The sequence below is a fragment of the Notolabrus celidotus genome, chromosome 13 (assembly GCF_009762535.1).
Source record: "Notolabrus celidotus isolate fNotCel1 chromosome 13, fNotCel1.pri, whole genome shotgun sequence".
Lineage (NCBI taxonomy): Eukaryota > Metazoa > Chordata > Actinopteri > Labriformes > Labridae > Notolabrus > Notolabrus celidotus.
The window spans coordinates 20,868,368-20,888,747 of NC_048284.1; the positions used below are offsets into that span (position 1 = coordinate 20,868,368).

Consider the following 20,380-nt stretch of genomic DNA (forward strand, 5'->3'; position numbering starts at 1 on the left):
TTTTGAAGTAGTTTTGGTTCACGGTGCTTAATGTCACAGTCAAAGAAATGATTATTTTCACGAGATGGAAAATTTAGTCTCTTTCAGTTGTACTGTAGCTTTGTTTCAAGCTAGACATATAGCTGAAAGTTATACTGCTTTTATTACTATTTTCAGGAGAAAAACACAAAACCGATTAAATCTTAAATTTTATTTTTTGTAAAAAAGTCGGTGATTTTATTCCTAGGCCATATCGCCCAGCCCTACATGAATAATGTAGGAATAACAAAAAAAATGCTGCAAGTGGACACAGGCCTTAATGCCTAAATATAGAAAGCGGGAAATCTCTGTCAGAAGACCATAAGATGTGGGGAAAGTCTGTAAAGGGATGCTCTGGTGGTTGTTTGTTGGTTGTTCTAAGGATATTCTAAGATAAGATAAGATAAGATAAGATAAGATAAGATAAACTTTATTGTCCCCAGGGGGAAATTTGTCATGGACTTAAGTGCAGTGCTGCTCTCAATCAATACATTCATTCATCATACCAATATACAATAACATGCCCAATGTCAAGATAAATAAAACATGTGGCATACCAATGACACAGCAAATACCAATTAAACAATAAACACAATAAATACCAATGTGGTAGTAAAAAGCTGTGTCATGTTAACAAGAGTGCACCCCTCATACTCATACAAGAGCATTATGTTGGTGCAGATTGTTTGTTGAGTAGAGTGATGGAAGTTGGGAGGAAGGAGAGCTTGAAGTGATTACTTTTATATCTGCTCGTTCTGAACCGTCTTCCAGAGGGTAATAATTCATATTCTGAATAAAGGACATGAGGAGAGTCCTTCAAGATTTTTTGTGCCTGATTGACAACAGTTCTTCCAAAGATAGATTTTTGTAGCTGGTATTTGAGTAGAACGACATAATGTATGCTGTATTTGCAGCAAAGATTCAGAGTTTTTGAGAATCAACTCTGATGAACAATACTGATGAACTTCTTTTACCTCAGAGACAGCATCATACTACCATACATGGCTGACATCTTCTTTAATGTTTGATAATAAAACAAATCAGAATTCATCCAACAGGCGACTTCTTCTGTCCAGTAAACAGACCTCTTATCTGAATCAGCCGATATACTAGCTTGCCAGCATTAGATTGATGCAGTTAAGAAGATACAGATAAGACCTGATAAGATACAGAAACACATTTGCTAATGACATCAGCGTATGGTAAAATATTTGCTGATAGGCAGATGTCTGTCAAAAGGGAAAATATCCACCCATATGCATAGCTTTGGGGCAACTCTATTATATCACGCACTGCTATTTTCTGTGCTGTGCTGCTCCTGTGCAGTACCCAATGTAGTGAAATGCTATCATTGTGCAGTGCAAGCTCTTGGTAATGGCTTTTGGAACACTGGGGTACTGTCTTCAGTTATTTTGACATGACATTGTACAACATATACTGGTTGAGCGTCATCTTACCATTACTACTTATTAACTAATCATAGAGCATTAAAGACTCTAGGCATTGCACCACTGAGTATGTAGACCTGTTTCAATGTTGTTTGCATGACCCTGTTCAGCTCATTAAGCCAGAGGTAATGGGAAAGTGGACCTTTTTCTCAACAAGATCTCAATCAGCTTGAGATGCATTAGTTTCCATGGTGACATCCTTTCATAAAACTTTGAATTTCAATTCCAAAGGGAATCTAGAAACATTGAATAGTGTTTGGGAATGATGGGAGTTAAACACTAATTCCACTCTGTAAGAAACAGAGTTGAAGGTATAGGTATTGCAGGGCAGAGCAGCAGCAGCATACGGGCACTGACAGGCGTTTTTTGTGGCACTTTGTAGCAGGAGGATGAGCCAGAGAGAGGAAATAGACAAAGAGGAGGAGCCAAGGAGGCAGAATGGGAGGGAAGAGGAGGGGTCCGATATGTCCCGGGGCACACGTGTTCCCTTTCAAACCCTGTCACACTCATTTTCTCTCAAACGTGCGGATGTACATACGCACGAGCGCACTCACACACACACACTCGCACAAACAGACACACAAAGGGAATGAAAGGGAAAGGTGCAGAGAGCAGGCAGAAGGGGGGGAGAAAGGGGAGAAGTAGGGGGAAACCCTGATTCAGATGCTGCCGTTGTTCTACTCAGAAGGAGGAGGAGGAGGATGGTGAGGTAAAGGGGAGGAAGCAGGAGACGTGGGCAGAACGATAACTCACATCCACTCAGCATGGGATTGTGGAGGCAAGCATAGAAAATGTGTCTCCTTGGGAAAAGATGCTATTTTATGTATGAGGAATAACATGCAGCTGTATCCCATCGACCCTCTCTCCTCTTAGAAATCTCAAACTCATACACAAAAAAAGGGAAACATGTGCCAGCTCTATGAACAGAACCGGAGAGAAAGGGGGGGAAATCACAGAATTGATCACTACACTGAGCTTTCTTTCTTGAAAAAAGTCCCTGGCCATTTAATTCCACATGCCTGGAAACCATTCCCGGACAGTCCCATTCCTGGCGTAGACAAAGGCCGGAGTTCACCCCTGTGCTGAGAGTGTAGTATAAATGTATGCAGTAAATGCAGCCAGACAGACAACCCCCCCACCACCCCTCAGACCCAAAAAACCTCCATCACTCACTCACGCCGCCTCTCACGCAAATTGGGGGGAAGGGCAAGCAGCTATACACACGACCTCCTACACATGCAGTATACACACATGCATTGACCCCCTCTGCACATACAAAACAACGCCTTCTCCATTACATTTCCCCACATTACAGCCTTTAAGACCTGGTGCAAGAACAGACCAGCCACTATCCACTAGAGCTCTTTTGTGCACCAACCTAATAAGAAACCAGGTAAAACAGACTTGTGCAGATAAACACACCTCTGCATATGAATTATTATTTGTTCATTTGAATACCTCTCCTGTCAGCTTCCAGAGCTGAAGGCCTCTCAGCCTAAAATCACAAAGAAGGCTTTTTAGAAATAAGCGTTTGAATAAATCATGTAAATATGCATGGCTAAACATGAGTGAGTGAGTCCAGAGGGCCAGACATATTTACTGCTGGCTGCTTGTAATTCATCTTTCAGGGCTGAGAACTAGCAGGGGAGCCAGTAAGATTATAACCCAGCCTGTATTGACTGCATATGATTTATCCGCCACATCCTGAGGGACAAACTCAATGTTTCATATAGACTCTAGCTTATGTCCATTTTGGACAGTCTAGCTGAACGCCCACACATACACACTTTGTTTTCCTTTTTCCTGATATTAAATGGAGTGGGGGTTGGTTTAGGGCAGTCAGTCTGATTAAAACCCACCATATATGAATGGCAGATGGGGTTCTCCCTCTTCTGCCCCAGCATCTTCTCTTTACATACCTCTCCCTCTCTCAACAGATGGACCCAGGAGAGTACTGGGTCGCTCCTAATCTGCTGCTCTACATGCAGAACTGCAGACACACAAAACACACACATACTGTATACCTACATTCCCCACACCCTAATCTGTTTCAGTACAATACAGCAGCTTAAAGCAGCTTTTTGAAGAAAGTGACAGGCATACAGCTAGATATTTTTGGTTGTAAACAAAGAGCTCACTAGCATCACACATTCTCTCCTTTTCCTTCCTCTAAATAACTGTGCTGATGTTTTATTCACAATTTTGGCTGTGTGAAAAGTGTAAAGAGGATGTTTAGGTAATGACTGACAATATTTGACAGCTCTGTAAAAAATAAAAGATGGATACACTAAGAAAGAAATACATTAAATAAGCCTCCAGTCCAAAGTGCTGGATCAAACATATCTTACTACTCCTATTAAAACATGCTTTGAATTAAACAATGATAATGCCTCTTGCACAACAGATACTGTCAGCACTTTCTATCTACAAATACCGCATCACCAGGTTAAGATCTGCTGTCAGCCAGTAGTGAGACAGCCATGCATTTACAGCTATATGAGCAGAAAGTAAAAATGCACTAAATGCAGTGCAAACATGAGGGGAGTGTTTACACGGTTAAAATTTGCAAACACGTGCACCTTTTACTATATAAGTATTCATTATGATCCAAGGGATAACTTAGTCCGTGACCATTTTTTGTTTTGTTTACTGGCGTGATGTTTGCCTCTTTTTCCCATAGTAAAAGGTAATGTTTTGTCCTCGACGGTTGTCTCCGCAAATCAAAATGCGCTCTTTCCTTCTGATAATCAAGATCGGGTAGTAGCAATGTTACAATGCAGGTTACATTATACTATATGCATGAAAGATGCTTTATGTTGTTAAAATGGCATATACTAATGTTCTATGTATTGGATTGATGCAGTTAGCAGTCGCAGCAGAAGCACAAGTCGCGCACAGGGTGCGAGTCGCCCTCTCAATGTACGCTTTGTGACATAAATTGCATGAAATGATCTATGCAAACTCACCCGACAAAAGAGCCAGGCATGCAAACTTCTGTCAAACCTGTTTATAAAGCAGATAACGTGGACAGTGGCAACTTCTACTAAAGTAAAACCAAGTGCACGAGCGTATACATCGTAGGTTTGGATGCGGGTATTCACGCGCGGGTTGGAGCTGATTCATCTGCAGATTGTGCATGAGTGCATGCTTTCATATTATACAACACATAAAGCAACGGTACCTGCAGAAAACACACACGGAGACTGACCAAGTAAATGACAAAAGAGTTAATATGAAGATTTCAACAGAAACACGCGGTCAACCCTGTGTACATCCTGGACGCAGTCACCACATGCAATCAAACTGTGCAAATTGAAATATTTTTTTTTCTGCAGTTTACTTACGATTTTAGAGGATTATGAATGACAGTCGCCATTTTCCTGCTGGACTGTAACGTAATATTCCAAATCTCGGTGTAGTTTGGGACCTTTATGAAAAAAACACAACAGCCAATGCGGTCGTGGGCACTGTGATCTCTACCAATACAACACAAGCATCAGAGCAGGGGGAGTGGCTTCAGAGAAATCTGTCAAAATCAATGTCCCTGTTTTCAGAGGAGAGATAATGTATCAGGATTAAAACTGCTTCTCTTTATTTTGGTGGCTTCAGATTAAAGAAAGCTGATTTGTGTGAGTCTGGAGTGCTGATATAAGGATTTTGTCGTGTTAACAGTGATAGTAGCTGTTTGGAGAATGAACAAAACAACCTCTTGATCTTTTCCTTTAATTCATCAGGAATGATTGAAGGGATGGATATAATTCAACGACTTTTGTCCACGTTTTCTAATGTTAATGGTCTGTCTATGCGTCACAATCACAGACTGTATGATACAGATTAAACCTGGATACGTTGTTACTATATTGTTTTTGATGTGTGGCCGATACACTCACTAAGAGAACAGCCAATGAATGCGCGATACGTCATGCAGTATTGTTAGCCATCAGCCAATCACTGATATGTGGAGGCGGGACAAGATGGCAGGAACTCAATGTACAGTAGTGAGCGTGGTTAGCTAATGAAGTATCAATCTGCCACGTTTTGTTCATCTCACAAACATTCTATACGCGTTGGTTGATTGATTTAAAGCCTTTTCTACCAATGATTGTCTTTTAGTCCAACATAAATATAAAGAGAAAGACGTGTGGCGAACGTGAGCTCAAGATAGCTATCGTGTCAACTTGCTCAGTCATTTTTAGTGAGCATGCTATAGTCTCGTACACACGGAAGTATATGAAATACAGGGCTTTGAGTTTTACTGCACAGCAGAGATGAAGAAGTGGAACTGGAGAGAAGGGCAGCGACCACACAGGCGACACGGAGGTGGTCATCGCCACGGCTGGTACAGAGGCAACCGGCAGAGGTCGACGCAAGACGAACAGTGGTAATACAAACAGGATTATGTTCTTGCTTCGTGATCAATACTGCCAATCTGGCCTCTGCTGTGTGAAAATGTGTTTCAAATTCAGCTGACCAGGACTCGATTTTGTGTTCACAGGTCTGGACATAATGATTCAGGGCCATACCACAGAGAAACACAGCATCCCAGAAGATATGAAGACCAGTCATCCTCATCCTCAATCCCGTCCGCCTCATCATCACCTTCATCTTCATCTGCTTCCTCTAGTACAAGCAATTCTGCACCAGGTCAGTACCAGACGCCACCTCTTTGCGTGCCTGTATGATAAAGATGAATACATACCTGCCAACATAGGATTGTGAAAAATAGGGAGATTTTCTGGAGTATGATAAAATCAGCCTATACCCAGCAACCCCGTCCATATATAGTAATATAAGATAAGATAAGATATCCTTTATTCGTCCCACAACGGGGAAATGTAAGTGTTACAGCAGCAAAGGAGACAGTGCAAAACAGTATAAAGCAACCAAAGCCTATAAAATAGCAATTATTAAAAAGTTATTAGCAATTAGAATTAAAGAAGTAAAAATAAGCATATCTTACAACATATATACACAACGTATATACACAACTAAATAATTAAATTCACAAATATTTCCAAAACCAATGACTTGGTGAAAATGTGCACAGACTTGTATCCTAGGTATAAACAATGTACAGAACAGAACTGGGAAGATGGGTAGAAAGACGTATTGCACATGTAATATATAATGTGACCCTGAACTGCAGATTAATACATTTAATAAACGGATATGTACGTCAAGTACTTTAAATGTCTCTTAATTTCAAGGTTTGCAGTAAAATATAACATTGAAAACATACAACATTTTAAAAAATCCATGTCTTACAAATGTGACAATCCATAAACATGTTGAAGAGTGAGAGTAGAGTGAGCCACTGCAGTGAGGAGGAACACACACACATATTCCAGGTAGAGTAGTTTGTGTTGACACCATATTTTAATATTAATACCATTACAGTATTATTTCAATACAGTTTTGAATGCAGGAGTCTCTGTAACATGAATCTACATCTCTATGTGCTTTTTAAAGTCATTTATCTGGGTCCTTTAAATCATATTATTACCTACAGCTACATGTTATCTGACCTACAGTAACCTCTGCATCCTCAGCCTCTGCGGATTTCTGCTCCTTATTTAAAGAAGGAAGAGATGTCCTTTGCATCTCCACCTGAGGTCATCAGGTAGAGTTTAGTGATTTAATAACTTCAGCTGTGATATTGTGATAGTTACACTGTCAGCACTCTGTCATCAGATTCACACAGCTCTAAACTCTCCTGATGAACTTTAAAGAGGATGCTGCGTTATTGCACGTCACAACTTAAATTAGCTAGCAAGAACAGGGCTAACCCACTTTAATTAGGGATGGATACAATCTTTAAACAGTGCAGAAATTTGTTGAACTTATAACAATTTGTCTAATGAACACTTCAGCTACCGGTGTCACACAGCTACCTGTCTTAAGTACCTGTGTGTCTGTGTTTACCTGCTGTCAGAAACGATCTCATGCAGCTACAGGTAAAGGAGGGGTGAATGTTTCTGGGGGTTTGAATACAAGGCTCAAGTAGAGGACCTCTTGAAAAAGAAGTTGAGGGACACTCATTTGATTGACATCAACGTGAAATAGGGAGATTGTCGGGAGAAATAACAACTCGGGAATACAGCGGGAGAATAAGTTCAAAAGCGGTACCTCACGCCTAAATCCTGAGTGTTGGCAGGTCTGTGAATACAATGTTTTACAGAGATTACTGGTACCAGAAATACAAATCTTCACGCTTTGTTTGGTTTGGTTTCCAGAGCTGCCCGGTTACTACTTTGACCCAGAGAAAAATCGTTACTTCCGCCTGCTGCCTGGACACAATAACTGTAACCCACTAACCAGAGAGCAGCTGCAGGAGAAAGAAAGGGAAAAACAGAGGAACAAGATGCTGGCGGAAGATGAGAAACCTAGAAAAGTAAGCCTGTTGTGTTGTCCAAATACAAACATACTGTAAGAGGCCCATAGAGGTCATGTAGTGTCGTTTACTGCTGTAATAGTCTTTAAATGCTTAAGGCAGGGAGTGTGAGACTTCTGTCCTCACTCTGTGTCTAACTTCCAAACACATTTTTTTAAATGCTGAATCTTTTCTTCTTCACAGAAAGCACCAAGAAAAGGACTTAACACTTCTTTGCTGCTGCAGAAAAGACATCTCGGCTTGTTACCTGAGAACTCCTACTGCAGGTACTGAATGTGTGTACACACATATATGGCCTTAGAGCTGATTTTCTTGTACCCTTTACATATTACAACACCCACAGCTGTGGCGCATTACAGGCGGCCAACTATGCAAAAGTGAGTCTGGCTTTAACAATAATCAGCTTTGGATGTGAAGTGTGGGTTTTAGTTGGAGCATAGCCGACCACTAATAACGATGCTAATCCTTTTAGACAGAGGTTTTCAGAAAAGATGAAAATAAATGAAAACATGCCTGAAATGTTTGGATTGAATTATTTAAATTAAACTCACATGATAGATTTACATATGTATTCACTAAAGTTGTATTATATACATATTTTAACAAGGAGACAGACACAGCTGGATCGCTGCAGTCAAACAGACCTGCTGCAAATGGTTCTCGTCTTTGTAGGAACTCTTTGTTACCAAGGTTACTGTGTGTCCACAGGCTGGTCCATGAGGTGAAGGTCAGCGCTATGAGACGGCACAAACTGGAGATCCAGAGTTCAGACAACAGCAACCCAAACACAGATAACTTCAGACTCATAGTGGTGAGAATAAACACACAGGCAGTACATCATCTGTATCTCTAATATTACAGTGGCAGTTATTATCTATGATTCAGGGTCAGTGAGGGGTCTGAATGTGTTGTTAAATTATGACACCTCCTCTCCTGTTTATTTTAGGGCGACTCAGCTTGTGAGCGAGTGTTCACAGTCAATGATGTGTCGCACGGAGGCTGCAAATATGGCATCATGAACTTCAGCAGCGGCAGCCGAGGGTCTCTGTCGGTGGAAATGTGTGACAACCTCTACTTTACCAACAGAAAGGTGGGTGTTCTCACTGAAGCTTGAGCAGTAACAATGAATATGTACACTCTGATGATACACGGTTTACATATGTCTTGCCCTACATAGGAAAGGAAACCTGTTGGACTAGTTTGTTGTACCTCTGTTGTGCTACAGGTGTCAATACTGATTTGTCCTTCAAAGTTTTGTAAACAAAGCTTGGTTTCGTCAGTAACAATCTAAATGTTGGAGTTGTGTGTTAAAGCTTTTTAAAATGTGTTTCAGGTGAATTCCATTTGCTGGGCCTCGGTCAACTACCCAGACTCCCATGTCTTGTATCCTTCTTTAGATTCTTAATAATGTTACATGTCTTTAAATCATCAAATTGCAGTTTGAGTTCTGCTTTCCTTCTTTCCTTTCCTTGACCACGCTGACTGTCAGGCTGTGTCTGGTCGGAGCGGCGGACACTCCCGGCTGCGTCAGTTTACTCCCTGCTTCCCTCTTCAGCAACTCCAACCCAGGTTGTAGAATCTCCTCTGGTGTTTCACATTTTGTGCACTTTCTATTTTATTTCTCACAAAGTTAGATTGTGGTTACCAAGCTAAGTATTGTTTTTTGTTATACCTGTGATTTTACAATCTCTACTCTCTCCTCAGACCAGCCGGGGATGCTGTGTAGCTTCAAGATATCCTCCGCCTGGTCGTGTGCCTGGTGTCTCAACCCCCAATTTGACAAGACCTTCAGCACAGGTCTGTTCAAGCCATCAGTGTTTAAATTGACTGTGCATACACTTCCTCCTTATAGATAAATGAAAATGTCTTACAACTTCCTGGCTTGTGTTTGCAGGACTTTCTCGCAGGGTGATAGTGAAAGACGCAGAGACCGGCCGGACTCAGACGTACGGCACTGGCAGTGACGTCTTGGCCCAGCAGTTTGCCCTCAGAGTGAGTCATCTGTTGTTACATTTATTCCTGTTTGATTCCACTGGTCACACAACATTTGAATGAGTTATCTTTGTTTCTTTGGCAGGACAGAAAAGAAAAGAAAATGATGGATTATTTTTTTGTTCCAGGTTCCTGTGCTGTTCAACGGCTGCAGATCAGGAGAGATCTTCAGCATTGACCTGCGGCAGCGTGTGCGCAGGGACCAAAGCTCCAAGACCAGCCGCTTCCATCAAGAGTCGGCCATTACGTCTGTGCGCGTCCTGGAGGATGAGAACTACCTGCTGGCTGCTGATATGCAAGGCCAGGTGAGATTATTGGCGCGAACATTGCATTTTTGAAACAGTTTGGCTCCCTTTACTAAATTTTGTTTAGAAATTGCTGGCATGTTGACTGTGTTTTACATGTGAGATGATGAAGAAATGAAGAACACATTTTGTTTGTTTGTTTCATGGATGTGTTAAAAAGCTGTTTTACTTATAAGACATCAGCCCCCACAAAGAAAGAAATCAGTTTGATCACACAGTGCTCTTACTTTGTTCTATTTTCTATACTTTTGCAGATTAAGCTGTGGGATGTTCGAGTGACAAAGCCGGTACAGGAGTACAAGGGACACTACAACGAGCACGCCTACCTTCCCATCCATGTCAATGAGCCTGAAGGGCTTTTGTTGGCAGGTAAGAGAAGATAAAACTGATACCATATTTATAATCATCACTCTTAAAACTGACTTTGTTAAAGAGACACATCTAACATGAGCTTGAAGTTAGAGCCATCAAGCTGCAGATATAAATACACTAAAGCCAGGCGAAGTAAATTATGAGAACTGTGTCTGCCAAAGATTTCACATCCTTCCGAAGGTGTGATCAAATTCTTTTTTTGAAAGAAGAAAAATAAATACTCATCTGCTCTCCTCCTCCTCCTCCTCCTCCTCCTCCTCCTCCTCCTCCTCCTCCTCCTTCCTCCCTCTGTCCTCAGTTGGTCAGGATTGCTACACACGATTATGGAGCCTTAAAGATGGACACCTACTGAGGACTATACCATCGCCTCACCCAGCTGCAAACGACCTGATCCCGAGCGTGGTTTTCTCCTCCAAGCTGGGCGGCTGCAGGGGGCTCCCCGGTCTGCTCATGGCCGTCAAACACGACCTGTACTACTTCCCCTACAACACCGACTACCAGGAAGAAGGAGAGCACCAGGCGGCCATTTAAGAAAAGACTCTTTTTTTTCTTTTGCCAAATTTGTGAATGAGATCTTAATGATGTACTTCATCTCCTGGATTGTGATTGGTATATTTCCACATTGCTGGAATGAACTTTTGGTTTGGAAGTCTGTTTGAAGTCTCAGGGGAATTTTACTTTCAAGTGACTTTTTAATGACAAAAGAAAATACAGATGTGAGTGCTGAGATGAACTAGAGGTAACAGTGCTTTGTGTAACCTTTACATAAAGTGCTCTTAATATGTAACTCCTATTATAATGGAGGATGTCTGTGATCTGATTTTGAAGAATTCTGCAAATCACCTTTTTTAAAAACGTCTTGTTGTTTCTGGAAGAATCAGCACACACGGAATGATTTTCTGTAGTTTATTACATACTGTATGAGCATACAAGATCATAAAGGTATTGATTGATTTGTTCCTTGTGATATTTATTGAACATCTCAGTCTGAGATGGCCTTGAGCTCCTTGACTGATGGTATTTAGGCTTATTTGTTATGACATCAGAACCAAAGTAACTCCTCCAGGTCACAGCCAGATATCATAATGCCACGGCTCCATCATATGTTGTATTTGTCAGATAAAGTATTGTTGCAGTAAAGGTAACATCAAACATTGCTAACATCCCTAAACAGCCTGAGTTATTAGCTCCTGTTTTGAGGGGCCAGCCTCAAAGTGACATTGAAGTCTTTCCTGAACCACGTTTGCTACTGGGAGCCAGCCACTCTATAAAAGCTTTGTTTCATTACACTGCAGTCATGTTTCTCCTGATAGTAGTTTTGACATTTTAAAAATAAAATGAGGCCATTTAAAAATATCCCTACAACCCCAGTAAACCTTTTTTTCCCTTATATTTATAATCTAAAATTTAAGCAGTCATCCACACAGCTTTTTTATCAAGGATGCTCCAATACCATCTGCCCAAACAAGCACAAAGGATTATGTAAGTAGATAATTATTTAAGTAGGAATGCATCTCGGTGCTACAGTACATTGTTAGCTTTTGATTGTGTCAATCCTCCTGAAGCCAAAGAAAAGCAGTGAAGAAACCGCCAGACGTCTGTTCAAACGCAATTTCAAGTTTCCTTCCTTTTTCTTCCAATGCCGGCCCTGAACGCAGCGTTCAGAGCTCTGAGTTTCTAAGTGCAAACCTGGAGTCAGTTTAAGATGCTCAGTCAGTATTTCTGATAATAAATGATATACACATGTAGCACCAAATAAAAGGTGCTAATAGGACTAGTGAGTCACACTGGGAGAGATTGTCAAAGGGGGTCAGGGCTTCATGTGCATGGGTACCAGTTTTTGAGGATCAAATGGTTACATAGAATTGAACCTGCCTTTCATTAAACATTGTAAATATGTTGTAACTTCTTAGCGTCTTGATATTCAAGTTTCAGTCTGACTGCTTATGTTCACAGTGTAACATATAGGTGTATTAAAATGAATAGGGACTTAAGTGACGTGGGGACAGCTTTAAAAACAAGCAAGAGTCCGACCTGCCACAGAGAGTCCAGTGGCATGAGAAAAGAAACCTTTCAGTCAAAACGTCAATTCCAGTTTAAGAGGCAGATGTCTTTTAACGGTGTCTTCCTCCTCGTCCTGCTAGAGATCCCCGGCTTTCTGGTTGCACCCGTTGCAGACCCTCACCGGGTGGTCCCAGCCACGGGAGGGCACGGCACGGCGCTCCTGAGAGCAGTCATCACACACGCCCTGCCCACAGGCGCGACAGTGATGGATGGAGAGGCGAGGGGAGAACTCCCTCTGGCACTCGTTGCAGGAGTGAATGTCCTGATCTGGGACCCAGTAGGCTGGGCGAGCTGCATCTTTCACCAGGCCTGAATGCAGAAGAGATGTGACACGGTTATTAATAGGATTTGTTTGACTACTTATTTGATCTGACTTCACAAAGATATCAGTAATCAAACAATATAATTAGAACAGATGTTTAATAGCATCTGTGCAAAGCAGAAAGTCATATTATTTAGAGCATTTCAATCAGTAAAACTGTTCTTGTTTGTTTAAAAAAGGCCCAAAAATTCTAGGTCCATCACTGAAAACACAACTTATTATACTAAATTAACTATCTTTGGGTGTTGGACTGTAGATCCAATACAAGAGGGCATTTTTTGAATAATTTTTCATTGTTTCTGCCATTTTATTGACCAAATGATTGATCAATTTCCTAAGAAAATTAGGGTAAGTTGCAACTGTAGTAACAAATAATTACTTCATCTGGATTCTTTTAAGAGAATGCATCAAATAATTCTTATTCCCAACCTCATTTAACAAGAAGGCTTTCCAAAGGCACCCACCGAAGCCAAAAGAAGGGAAATCTAGCATCACTGTTTATAGTTTTTTCCATGTAAACAATATACTTTTTCCCAATAAGTCTATTTTCTGTGTTGAAGACCAGCTGTACAGAGCGATTGTTTCAGCAAGGAGTCCACCTTTTCTTCTTGATCATGTAACCTCATCTTATGCTCACCCAGAGGTATGTCGATGGCACCAACAACAGCTCCTAACGTGTTCTGCACCGCCTCCCCAACCTTCCTAGCTATCAGTGTGCCTCCCTCCTCCTCCAAGGCAGCATCCAGCAGCTCTGCAGCACAGACACATGCACGCATCAGATCAGGCACTCGCACACAGCGTAGAGCCACATCCAGAAAAACAGTAAGCTGATACACATTGAACATTAGAGACAGAATTGTGTACAAGCGTCTCAGTACATCCTATAGTGGATGTAAAAAGGAGAGGGTGATTTCTCTTACCAGTTGAGATCCCTCTGTTGTGGAAACAGGCATCGCACACACGGACAGGCGCAAGCCCCCAGCCCCTCTCAGGGACTGGCCTTGTTTTTGAGGAGCAGGAATCACAGAATCCCTCCCCACAGGCACGGCAGTGGTGCTTTGTGTCGTTGGGCTGAAACTCTTCTGCACATTTATGGCATTTCTGCGACAAACACACGCACACGCACACAACATCACACTTTTGTTGCAACTCCATCAAGCACAAGACTCAGGAGGAGATATATTTTTAACTACACCCACTTTGAGGACATTTCTATGTACGTACCAGGATAAGGGAGTTTGGTTTCCAGTATGTGGGAGCAATCTGGTCTGTAAGCCAGGAGGTGACAGCTTTGGCAGGTTTGACGCTGAGTTCAGACACCGACTGAGAAATGTATTTGACTCCATCCAGCAACCTCTGAGCAGCATTGTTGTTGTCTTTCAAAAAACCATCAGACTGAAAAAAAAGAAAGCATAGACACAACTGAGTGCACTGAGACCCTTTCTTGTACGTCATTTGTTTGACTTGTATGTTAATATTTTATTCAGACGGATCACTTTCAGGCTGCTCTACACTGCTCTTACTCCGGGCCAGATGTGCTGGATCTCCGTTCGTACCACTGTCTCCACTGGGTCCTGGTTTCCATACCAGTACTGCCTGCTTCTGTAGATCACTGCACAGTTGGGACACTCAATAACATACCTGTACAAAGACAAAGGTTTTCAGTCATAGGGAGTGATTATATTGCCTCTCAGTCTATCTTAAATCACAAAAATCCAATGTGCTAATGTGTTGTACCTACTGTGAAATATTCTTTCAAGATTTTTCTTTGGTTATAATTGCCCTGGATAATGACTAGCAGAACTGTTCCTGGCTGCATTATAACAGTGAGATTTTCTCTTTTTCCATAATAAGCACAGATGTATTAAATTGTTTCTGCTAGCAGGAAACACATTTCGAATCATTTTACAAACTGGCAGCTGGACTCACCCAGACCAAGCATAAATGGCCAAACCAAACCACGGTGAGTCAGATGAGGCCGTCGTTTTCGGAACAACTATTACCTCCTTCCCTCCCTCATAGCAGGCCTGAGAAGATCAACACAGACACTTAAAACATCTCAAAGCGGGCATACATCAACATGAATGTGTGTTTTTTTGGGGTTTGTGCTCGCCTTGCAGGTGTAGATGCGGTTGTCGTACTGGGCGGAGTAGCGGCAGCGATGTTTGGCCTCATGGTCGAGTCCTTCCTTCAGGTGATTCATGCTTCTCTTACAGCCTGAACTGAAAGACCACAGTTTTTCAGGAATATTTAAAAGATGATTCTTTGGTTGTGACATTTTGTCATCTGTTGTTGTTGTGGTATTTATCATCCTTCAAAAATGACCTTTCATAACGTAGTTCTTTCAATAACTACATCATTTCATATGTTTGTATTTATAGATCTATTACAGGAAATCTAAAATGCAAAGAAAGAACTGTAAAATGTATTCTTCTATCAAAATTTCTGTGAATAATTGTCATCAAAAGGGTGAAACTGACAACAATTAAGCAGTCCTGTATGGCAGATCGACACTCCGTTGCATCTCAGAATTCTGCTCTGGCATCTGAGACTTAATTCAAGTTACAAAGTTTGTGGCGCTCTCCCTGATTCTAATTGCTGCTTTTTTATGAATGAATCAATCAAAGTAAAGGCAACCTACCCACAGCTGAGGCAGAGGCTAGAGCAGGTAAAGTACTCATCTGGGAAGAATGAGTTACTAGTCATTTGCTCCTCTGGAATGTCCCCACTGAAGCTTTCGCTCAGGGCCTGATGGAAGAGGCAACACAAAGGCAAAGCTTTACTGTCAGTAATTCTAGATGATTTTAACAAGGAATCAGGGATACATCAGTAAGGGATTACTACCTGCAGAGCCTTGTAGATGACACTGGCTGAGCGTGGCGAGCGGGTGGTGTTGTTATCCAGCTGTTGCTCTAGGGTCCGCAGCAAACCACTGAAGTCCGTGGGAGGGTTGTAGGTTCGAGTTCCCCGATACTGAATGGAGCTAAATGCTTCCGGAAACAGACCCAGCTTCCTGAAGCGCTCTTGAAGAAGTCGCTCAGCTGATTCAGACGGTTTGTCTGGACATTCAGGAGAGAGAAAAAATAGCATCTTTGACTCATCTTAGTTCCTTCTGCTCAATGAATCCCCTGAAAGTACACTTCAAGAATAAAATGATTCATGTTTGTACCTGAACCCAGTAGCTTAGTGTGTACGGTCTCATGGAAGATGATAACTGCAGGACCCAGAGTGGACAACGGGACATCCAGACCACAGCGAGTGGTGGTTGCTTTCAGCTCCTTAGTGAAATGCTTCAAGTAGGCATCTGATGCATCACCAAGGAACTTGAAGAGATCATCGTGAAGACGGTCGGCATGGGTTCGGTAGATGACTACATCAGATATGGCTAAGACTTTGAGGAGCAGACGTGTCCGCTGACCCTGATTGGCTCCTAATGGTAGGGGAAAATAGTAATAAATGTTCACAACAGCAACTATCAATTGAATTATATGAGCAAATGTATTGTTTGTTCCATACCAGCTCCAAGTAGTCCCTCTGTATCGATGACTACCACTCGATGCACAGGGTCCATAGCTGCCCATACACCCACAGTGCAGGACTCTTGGGTGGGTGAGGTCTTGAACACCTCTCGTCCAAGGAAAAATGTGTGGTTCAGGGTGTGGGACTTGCCCTCACCAGTGTTTCCAAAGATGGACACCACCTTCAGGAGCTCTTCCGGCTGGCAGCCCAGTCTGTTCACAAAGTCTTCTACATTCTTAACCTAAGAGTTAAAAAAACAAAAACTTATTTATATAGCACTTTACACACAACACAGTTGATCCAAAGTGCTTTACAACAGAAAATGAGGAAAACAAAAATAACATGAAATTAAAAAAAAAAAAACACAAACAGAGGAGGAGAAAGGGAAAGAAGAGCGGTAAGAGAGCAGTATAATTAAAAAATGAAATTAACAGTAATACTAACAACTGTAATGACAAGAAATACAGTTAACAGTGCAGTGAGTATCTGAGACAGTGTTAGTTTAAAAGTCTCGACAGAGGGGGAGGGGAAGAGAATTCCACAGTTTTGGGGCACAGATGGAGAAGGCCCTGTCCCCATATATCTTTGTCCTTGATGTTTGGACAGACAGGAAGTTTTGGTGTGATGATCTGAGTGCTCTGACAGAGTGATACGGAGACAGAGATGTAAGTGGGGGCCAAAGCATGAAGTGCTTTATATACGAACAGAAGGATTTTGAAATGAATTCTGGAGCTGACCGGAAGACAGTGTAGGAAGGCAAGAATTGGTGTTATGTGGTCTCTCTTTTTTGACCTTGTCAGGATCCTGGCTGCTGCATTTTAAACTATTTGAAGGCAAGATAATGAGGATTGAGTGATGCCAAAGTACAAGGAGTTGCAGTAATCGATGCGTGATGATATGAAAGCGTGGATGACTTTTTCCAGGTCTGAGGTGCTTAAGATTAATTTGAGTTTGCGGAGCTGCATGAAACTTATTTTCACTACCTGATTTACCTGTTTGTCAAATTTCAGTCAGACAGGAAGTTTTGGTGTGATGATCTGAGTGCTCTGACAGAGTGATACGGAGACAGGAGTTCTGAGATGATCATCACAAGATCAACCCTGTTGTCATGACAAAACATGAATGATGCTGTAAAAGAATAAATAGTTGCTTTCAAGGATTTACCTGCATCTCCTCCCGCTCGTCCACCAACAGAAAGCTGCACACCTTGTCCAGCTCGGCCTTCAGGATCTCCATCTCTGACTCCCCTCCACCCACATTGTTATCCTGGGGTGCTTTGGCTGGGGGGTAAGGTGTCAGAGGGTGCTTCCTCTTGTTGACTCCACTGTGGGTGCGTTTCTGGCAGTCCAAACACAGGTTGATCTTACAGCCCTGGCAGCGTACCACCGCCCTGAGTCGTCCACCGTTGACAGGGCAGCTGCTGTCACCTTTGCACGAGTCGCAGAAAGGAACATGGCCCGGTGCAATCCGAACCCGGTCGTGATTCCTCATCCGCTCCTGGCGATGGAGCTCCAGTTCACAGCGGACACATTGCAAGCTGCCGCATTCATCACATTCAAACGCAGCCTCATCTGACCCCCCGCAGGCGTAGCTCTCCTGACAGCCCAGGACAGTGTTCATCCCTTTGTCTACAGCTGGACTTTGACCACTCATTTCAAACCTGACAGTGCAGGACGATGGGTTACTAAGACTAATGTGAAACAGTGGAAGAGTCACAACAATGACCCCTTTTTAACAGATCTTTATAACCAGCAATGATATGTTTAAATTCCCTGGAAAATATATTAACTCATCTGGATTGCAGTCAAGTGTTGCAATGACATGTTCAACCTTAACCCCTTTACTGTTTACTACTAACGAGGACATTCAGTCTCTACTAAAGCAACTCGAGGCAGCTAATTTTAAACACACTTGTCAAGACTAGTAATAACTATGTTTGGCACAACATTTGCGAGCTAACATAAGCTGCCCTGCATCTCGTATCTTGGTTCAGAAATGTTGCTGCTACGATGGTAAACAATACGACGTGAAACTTAGACATAAACCCGTTACATAGCATGAACAACACAAAGATACACACCTGGAGAAACAAACAACCTTCGCTTCAATAGACTGACCTAGCAGGGTCTACCAGTCCGACCAAAGAGGAGCAGTTCCCGGACTAAAACGCTGCCTCATCACGGTCTAAAAGTGGACACGTACACAGTCTATCACCGTGCCGCCGTCCGCCTCATACGGCTAACGTCGGTGAGAAAGTTAGCCTGCTGAGCTATTTGGTGTCAAACCCCTGTTGATGTTGTTGCTTTTACATCAGCTGATCGGCTTGTTTTTATCCAGAGTTCAAAAGTCATACACGCGCGGTGCATTCTGGGAGATGAAGGATTTGGAAGTTGTGTAGAAGCACGGGGCATAAACCATAACATATTCTTGCTTTATTGCAGAATTGAACCCACTCTAAACCCTCTGTATTTAATCAGTATGCTTTACATTGTCCTTATGACCCTACTTTTTATTGTTTTATTAATTTATTTTATGCTCCTGTCATTCTTTCTTTCATATGTATATCTGTTATATGGCTGCTGCGAAAATGTGATATACACCACAGTAATATGTTTTTCAGTTTCAAAGGAGGTGTAATCTCTTGATAATCCAAGTTAAGTGTGTGTGGTCTGAGTCTGTCATTGTTCCTGGTCATGTCTGATTGTTTAGATTAAAAATAAATAAATAAATACATTTTAGCGTTTAGTACGGTGGCCCTGAAGGACAAAACTAGTTTAGAAAGGTTGAAACACCTTTACAAAGTTGGAGACAAATTTATATTTTGGAAAACATTTTTACATTTTATAAAACAAAATTACATCTAAATACATACAGTTTTACCAAGGCCAAAACAAATTTACATTTAAGGAAACGAATTTACAAAAGATCAAACACTTTTACAAAGCTGGAGACAATTTTACAATCAACAGTACACTTTTACCATTTCTGAAACAAATTAACATTTCATTTTTACGGAAAGGGAATGTACCAAATACCGGAAGGGATCCGCAAGTGATCGAGTGAGGGGTCATTTAGTTTGATTTGATAGAGAGAATCCAAAGGGAGCGACATGGTGTACATATCAGGACATCCTCGGTTTATATCAGGTTTTTATCAGGTTTGAGACATGATGCTTTTTCATCTGAGGCCTGACACCTCACTCTGAGACCTGAGGATGTCCTGATATGTAAACAATGGGTACTAGTGCTGGGCGATACCACACTTTTATGATTCGATACGATACTACTACTTACTTTTTTGGCAATTTATTCGCATACCTGATATCCGATACCCGATACCGATACTTTCAGTGATTTATTATTTTTAATAAAATGCAACGCTTGTAAGACAAGTCCCATGACAAATACTGTTAATTCAAAAACTTTAATATGCAAATCCTTTGCTGGCCTTTTTTTAAAAAAATGAAATAAATTTAGAAAAACACATAAATAATAAATAATCAACATCCTCTATTTAAATTCTCTGAGTGGAAAGCTTAAAACAGCCTCTTCACTATGCCCACTGTTAAAATGACACTATGATCATGATGTCTCTGAATTTGTCAGTACAAAACTTTGGAGTAAGTTACCCTAAAAGAATCAGAAGTGACACATGCGCTTTTATTTCACATTTATTAATTAGTATCAATATTCTATTAGAGTAATCAATACTCAAATGAGTAGTAAATATGGATATACCACAGAATTGATATGCCCATGACTAATGGGTACATTCAGAAGTAGCATCATATAAATATATATAAACAATCATTAAGGACACAGAAACAATACAGCTTCAGTTGCTAATTTAAGGTAAATGAGAGAATTAAACATACATAGAAAATAAATAATAAAATAAGTTGAGTAAGGAGAGGGAGTCATTTCAAAAGTTCAGTGAGGGAATTGTATAT

At 41.5% G+C, this 20,380-nt stretch overlaps 3 protein-coding genes across 6 annotated transcripts in view; 1 reads left to right on the forward strand and 2 right to left on the reverse strand.

Moving 5' to 3' along the window:
- Positions 1-4,902, reverse strand: part of dpf3 (D4, zinc and double PHD fingers, family 3) — a 29,347-nt gene extending 24,445 nt beyond the window's left edge. For 2 of the 3 annotated variants that reach the window (XM_034699032.1, XM_034699030.1), the window contains exon 1: positions 4,811-4,902. In XM_034699032.1, the coding sequence (XP_034554923.1) occupies positions 4,811-4,842 (32 nt within the window). In that variant the 5' untranslated portion in view covers positions 4,843-4,902. Of the gene's footprint in view, positions 1-4,432; positions 4,536-4,810 lie in introns of those variants that run through there. The other variant, XM_034699031.1, reaches the window with a different exon arrangement.
- Positions 4,903-5,412: 510 nt separating this feature from the next.
- Positions 5,413-11,813, forward strand: wdr21 (WD repeat domain 21). The gene is made up of 13 exons (XM_034699029.1): positions 5,413-5,847; positions 5,962-6,110; positions 7,700-7,857; positions 8,041-8,123; positions 8,566-8,668; positions 8,804-8,947; positions 9,191-9,240; positions 9,347-9,426; positions 9,562-9,654; positions 9,752-9,849; positions 9,978-10,154; positions 10,409-10,523; positions 10,825-11,813. Exons 1-13 carry the CDS (start codon positions 5,735-5,737, stop codon positions 11,055-11,057), a joined length of 1,596 nt encoding a protein of 531 aa, XP_034554920.1. The 5' UTR covers positions 5,413-5,734; the 3' UTR covers positions 11,058-11,813.
- On the reverse strand, positions 11,419-18,782 carry zfyve1 (zinc finger, FYVE domain containing 1). Of its 2 annotated transcripts, none has more exons than XM_034699028.1 (13): positions 18,512-18,782; positions 17,596-18,091; positions 16,429-16,672; positions 16,082-16,342; positions 15,757-15,971; positions 15,554-15,660; positions 15,026-15,134; positions 14,842-14,939; positions 14,436-14,553; positions 14,137-14,307; positions 13,833-14,013; positions 13,550-13,663; positions 11,419-12,899 (listed from the first exon to the last, which is right to left on the reverse strand). In XM_034699028.1, the coding sequence occupies exons 2-13, from the start codon at positions 18,082-18,084 to the stop codon at positions 12,667-12,669; spliced, it is 2,340 nt and encodes a 779-aa protein (XP_034554919.1). In that variant the 5' UTR covers positions 18,085-18,091; positions 18,512-18,782; the 3' UTR covers positions 11,419-12,666. The 2 variants fall into 2 exon arrangements, with proteins under 2 accessions (XP_034554919.1, XP_034554918.1); XM_034699027.1 differs by having other exon boundaries at positions 17,596-18,121.
- Positions 18,783-20,380: the final 1,598 nt, after the last annotated feature.

Coding starts and splice junctions, on each gene's coding strand:
- wdr21 (XM_034699029.1), top strand. CDS start 5,735: ATGAAGAAGTGGAACTGGAGAGAAGGGCAGCGACCACACAGGCGACAC. Junction 7,858..8,040: donor AAGATGAGAAACCTAGAAAA/GTAAGCCTGTTG, acceptor TCTTCTTCACAG/AAAGCACCAAGAAAAGGACT. Junction 8,948..9,190: donor TCTACTTTACCAACAGAAAG/GTGGGTGTTCTC, acceptor AATGTGTTTCAG/GTGAATTCCATTTGCTGGGC.
- zfyve1 (XM_034699028.1), bottom strand. CDS start 18,084: ATGAGTGGTCAAAGTCCAGCTGTAGACAAAGGGATGAACACTGTCCTG. Junction 16,343..16,428: donor AGAGGGACTACTTGGAGCTG/GTATGGAACAAA, acceptor CCCTACCATTAG/GAGCCAATCAGGGTCAGCGG. Junction 14,308..14,435: donor TCCAGCACATCTGGCCCGGA/GTAAGAGCAGTG, acceptor CTTTTTTTTCAG/TCTGATGGTTTTTTGAAAGA.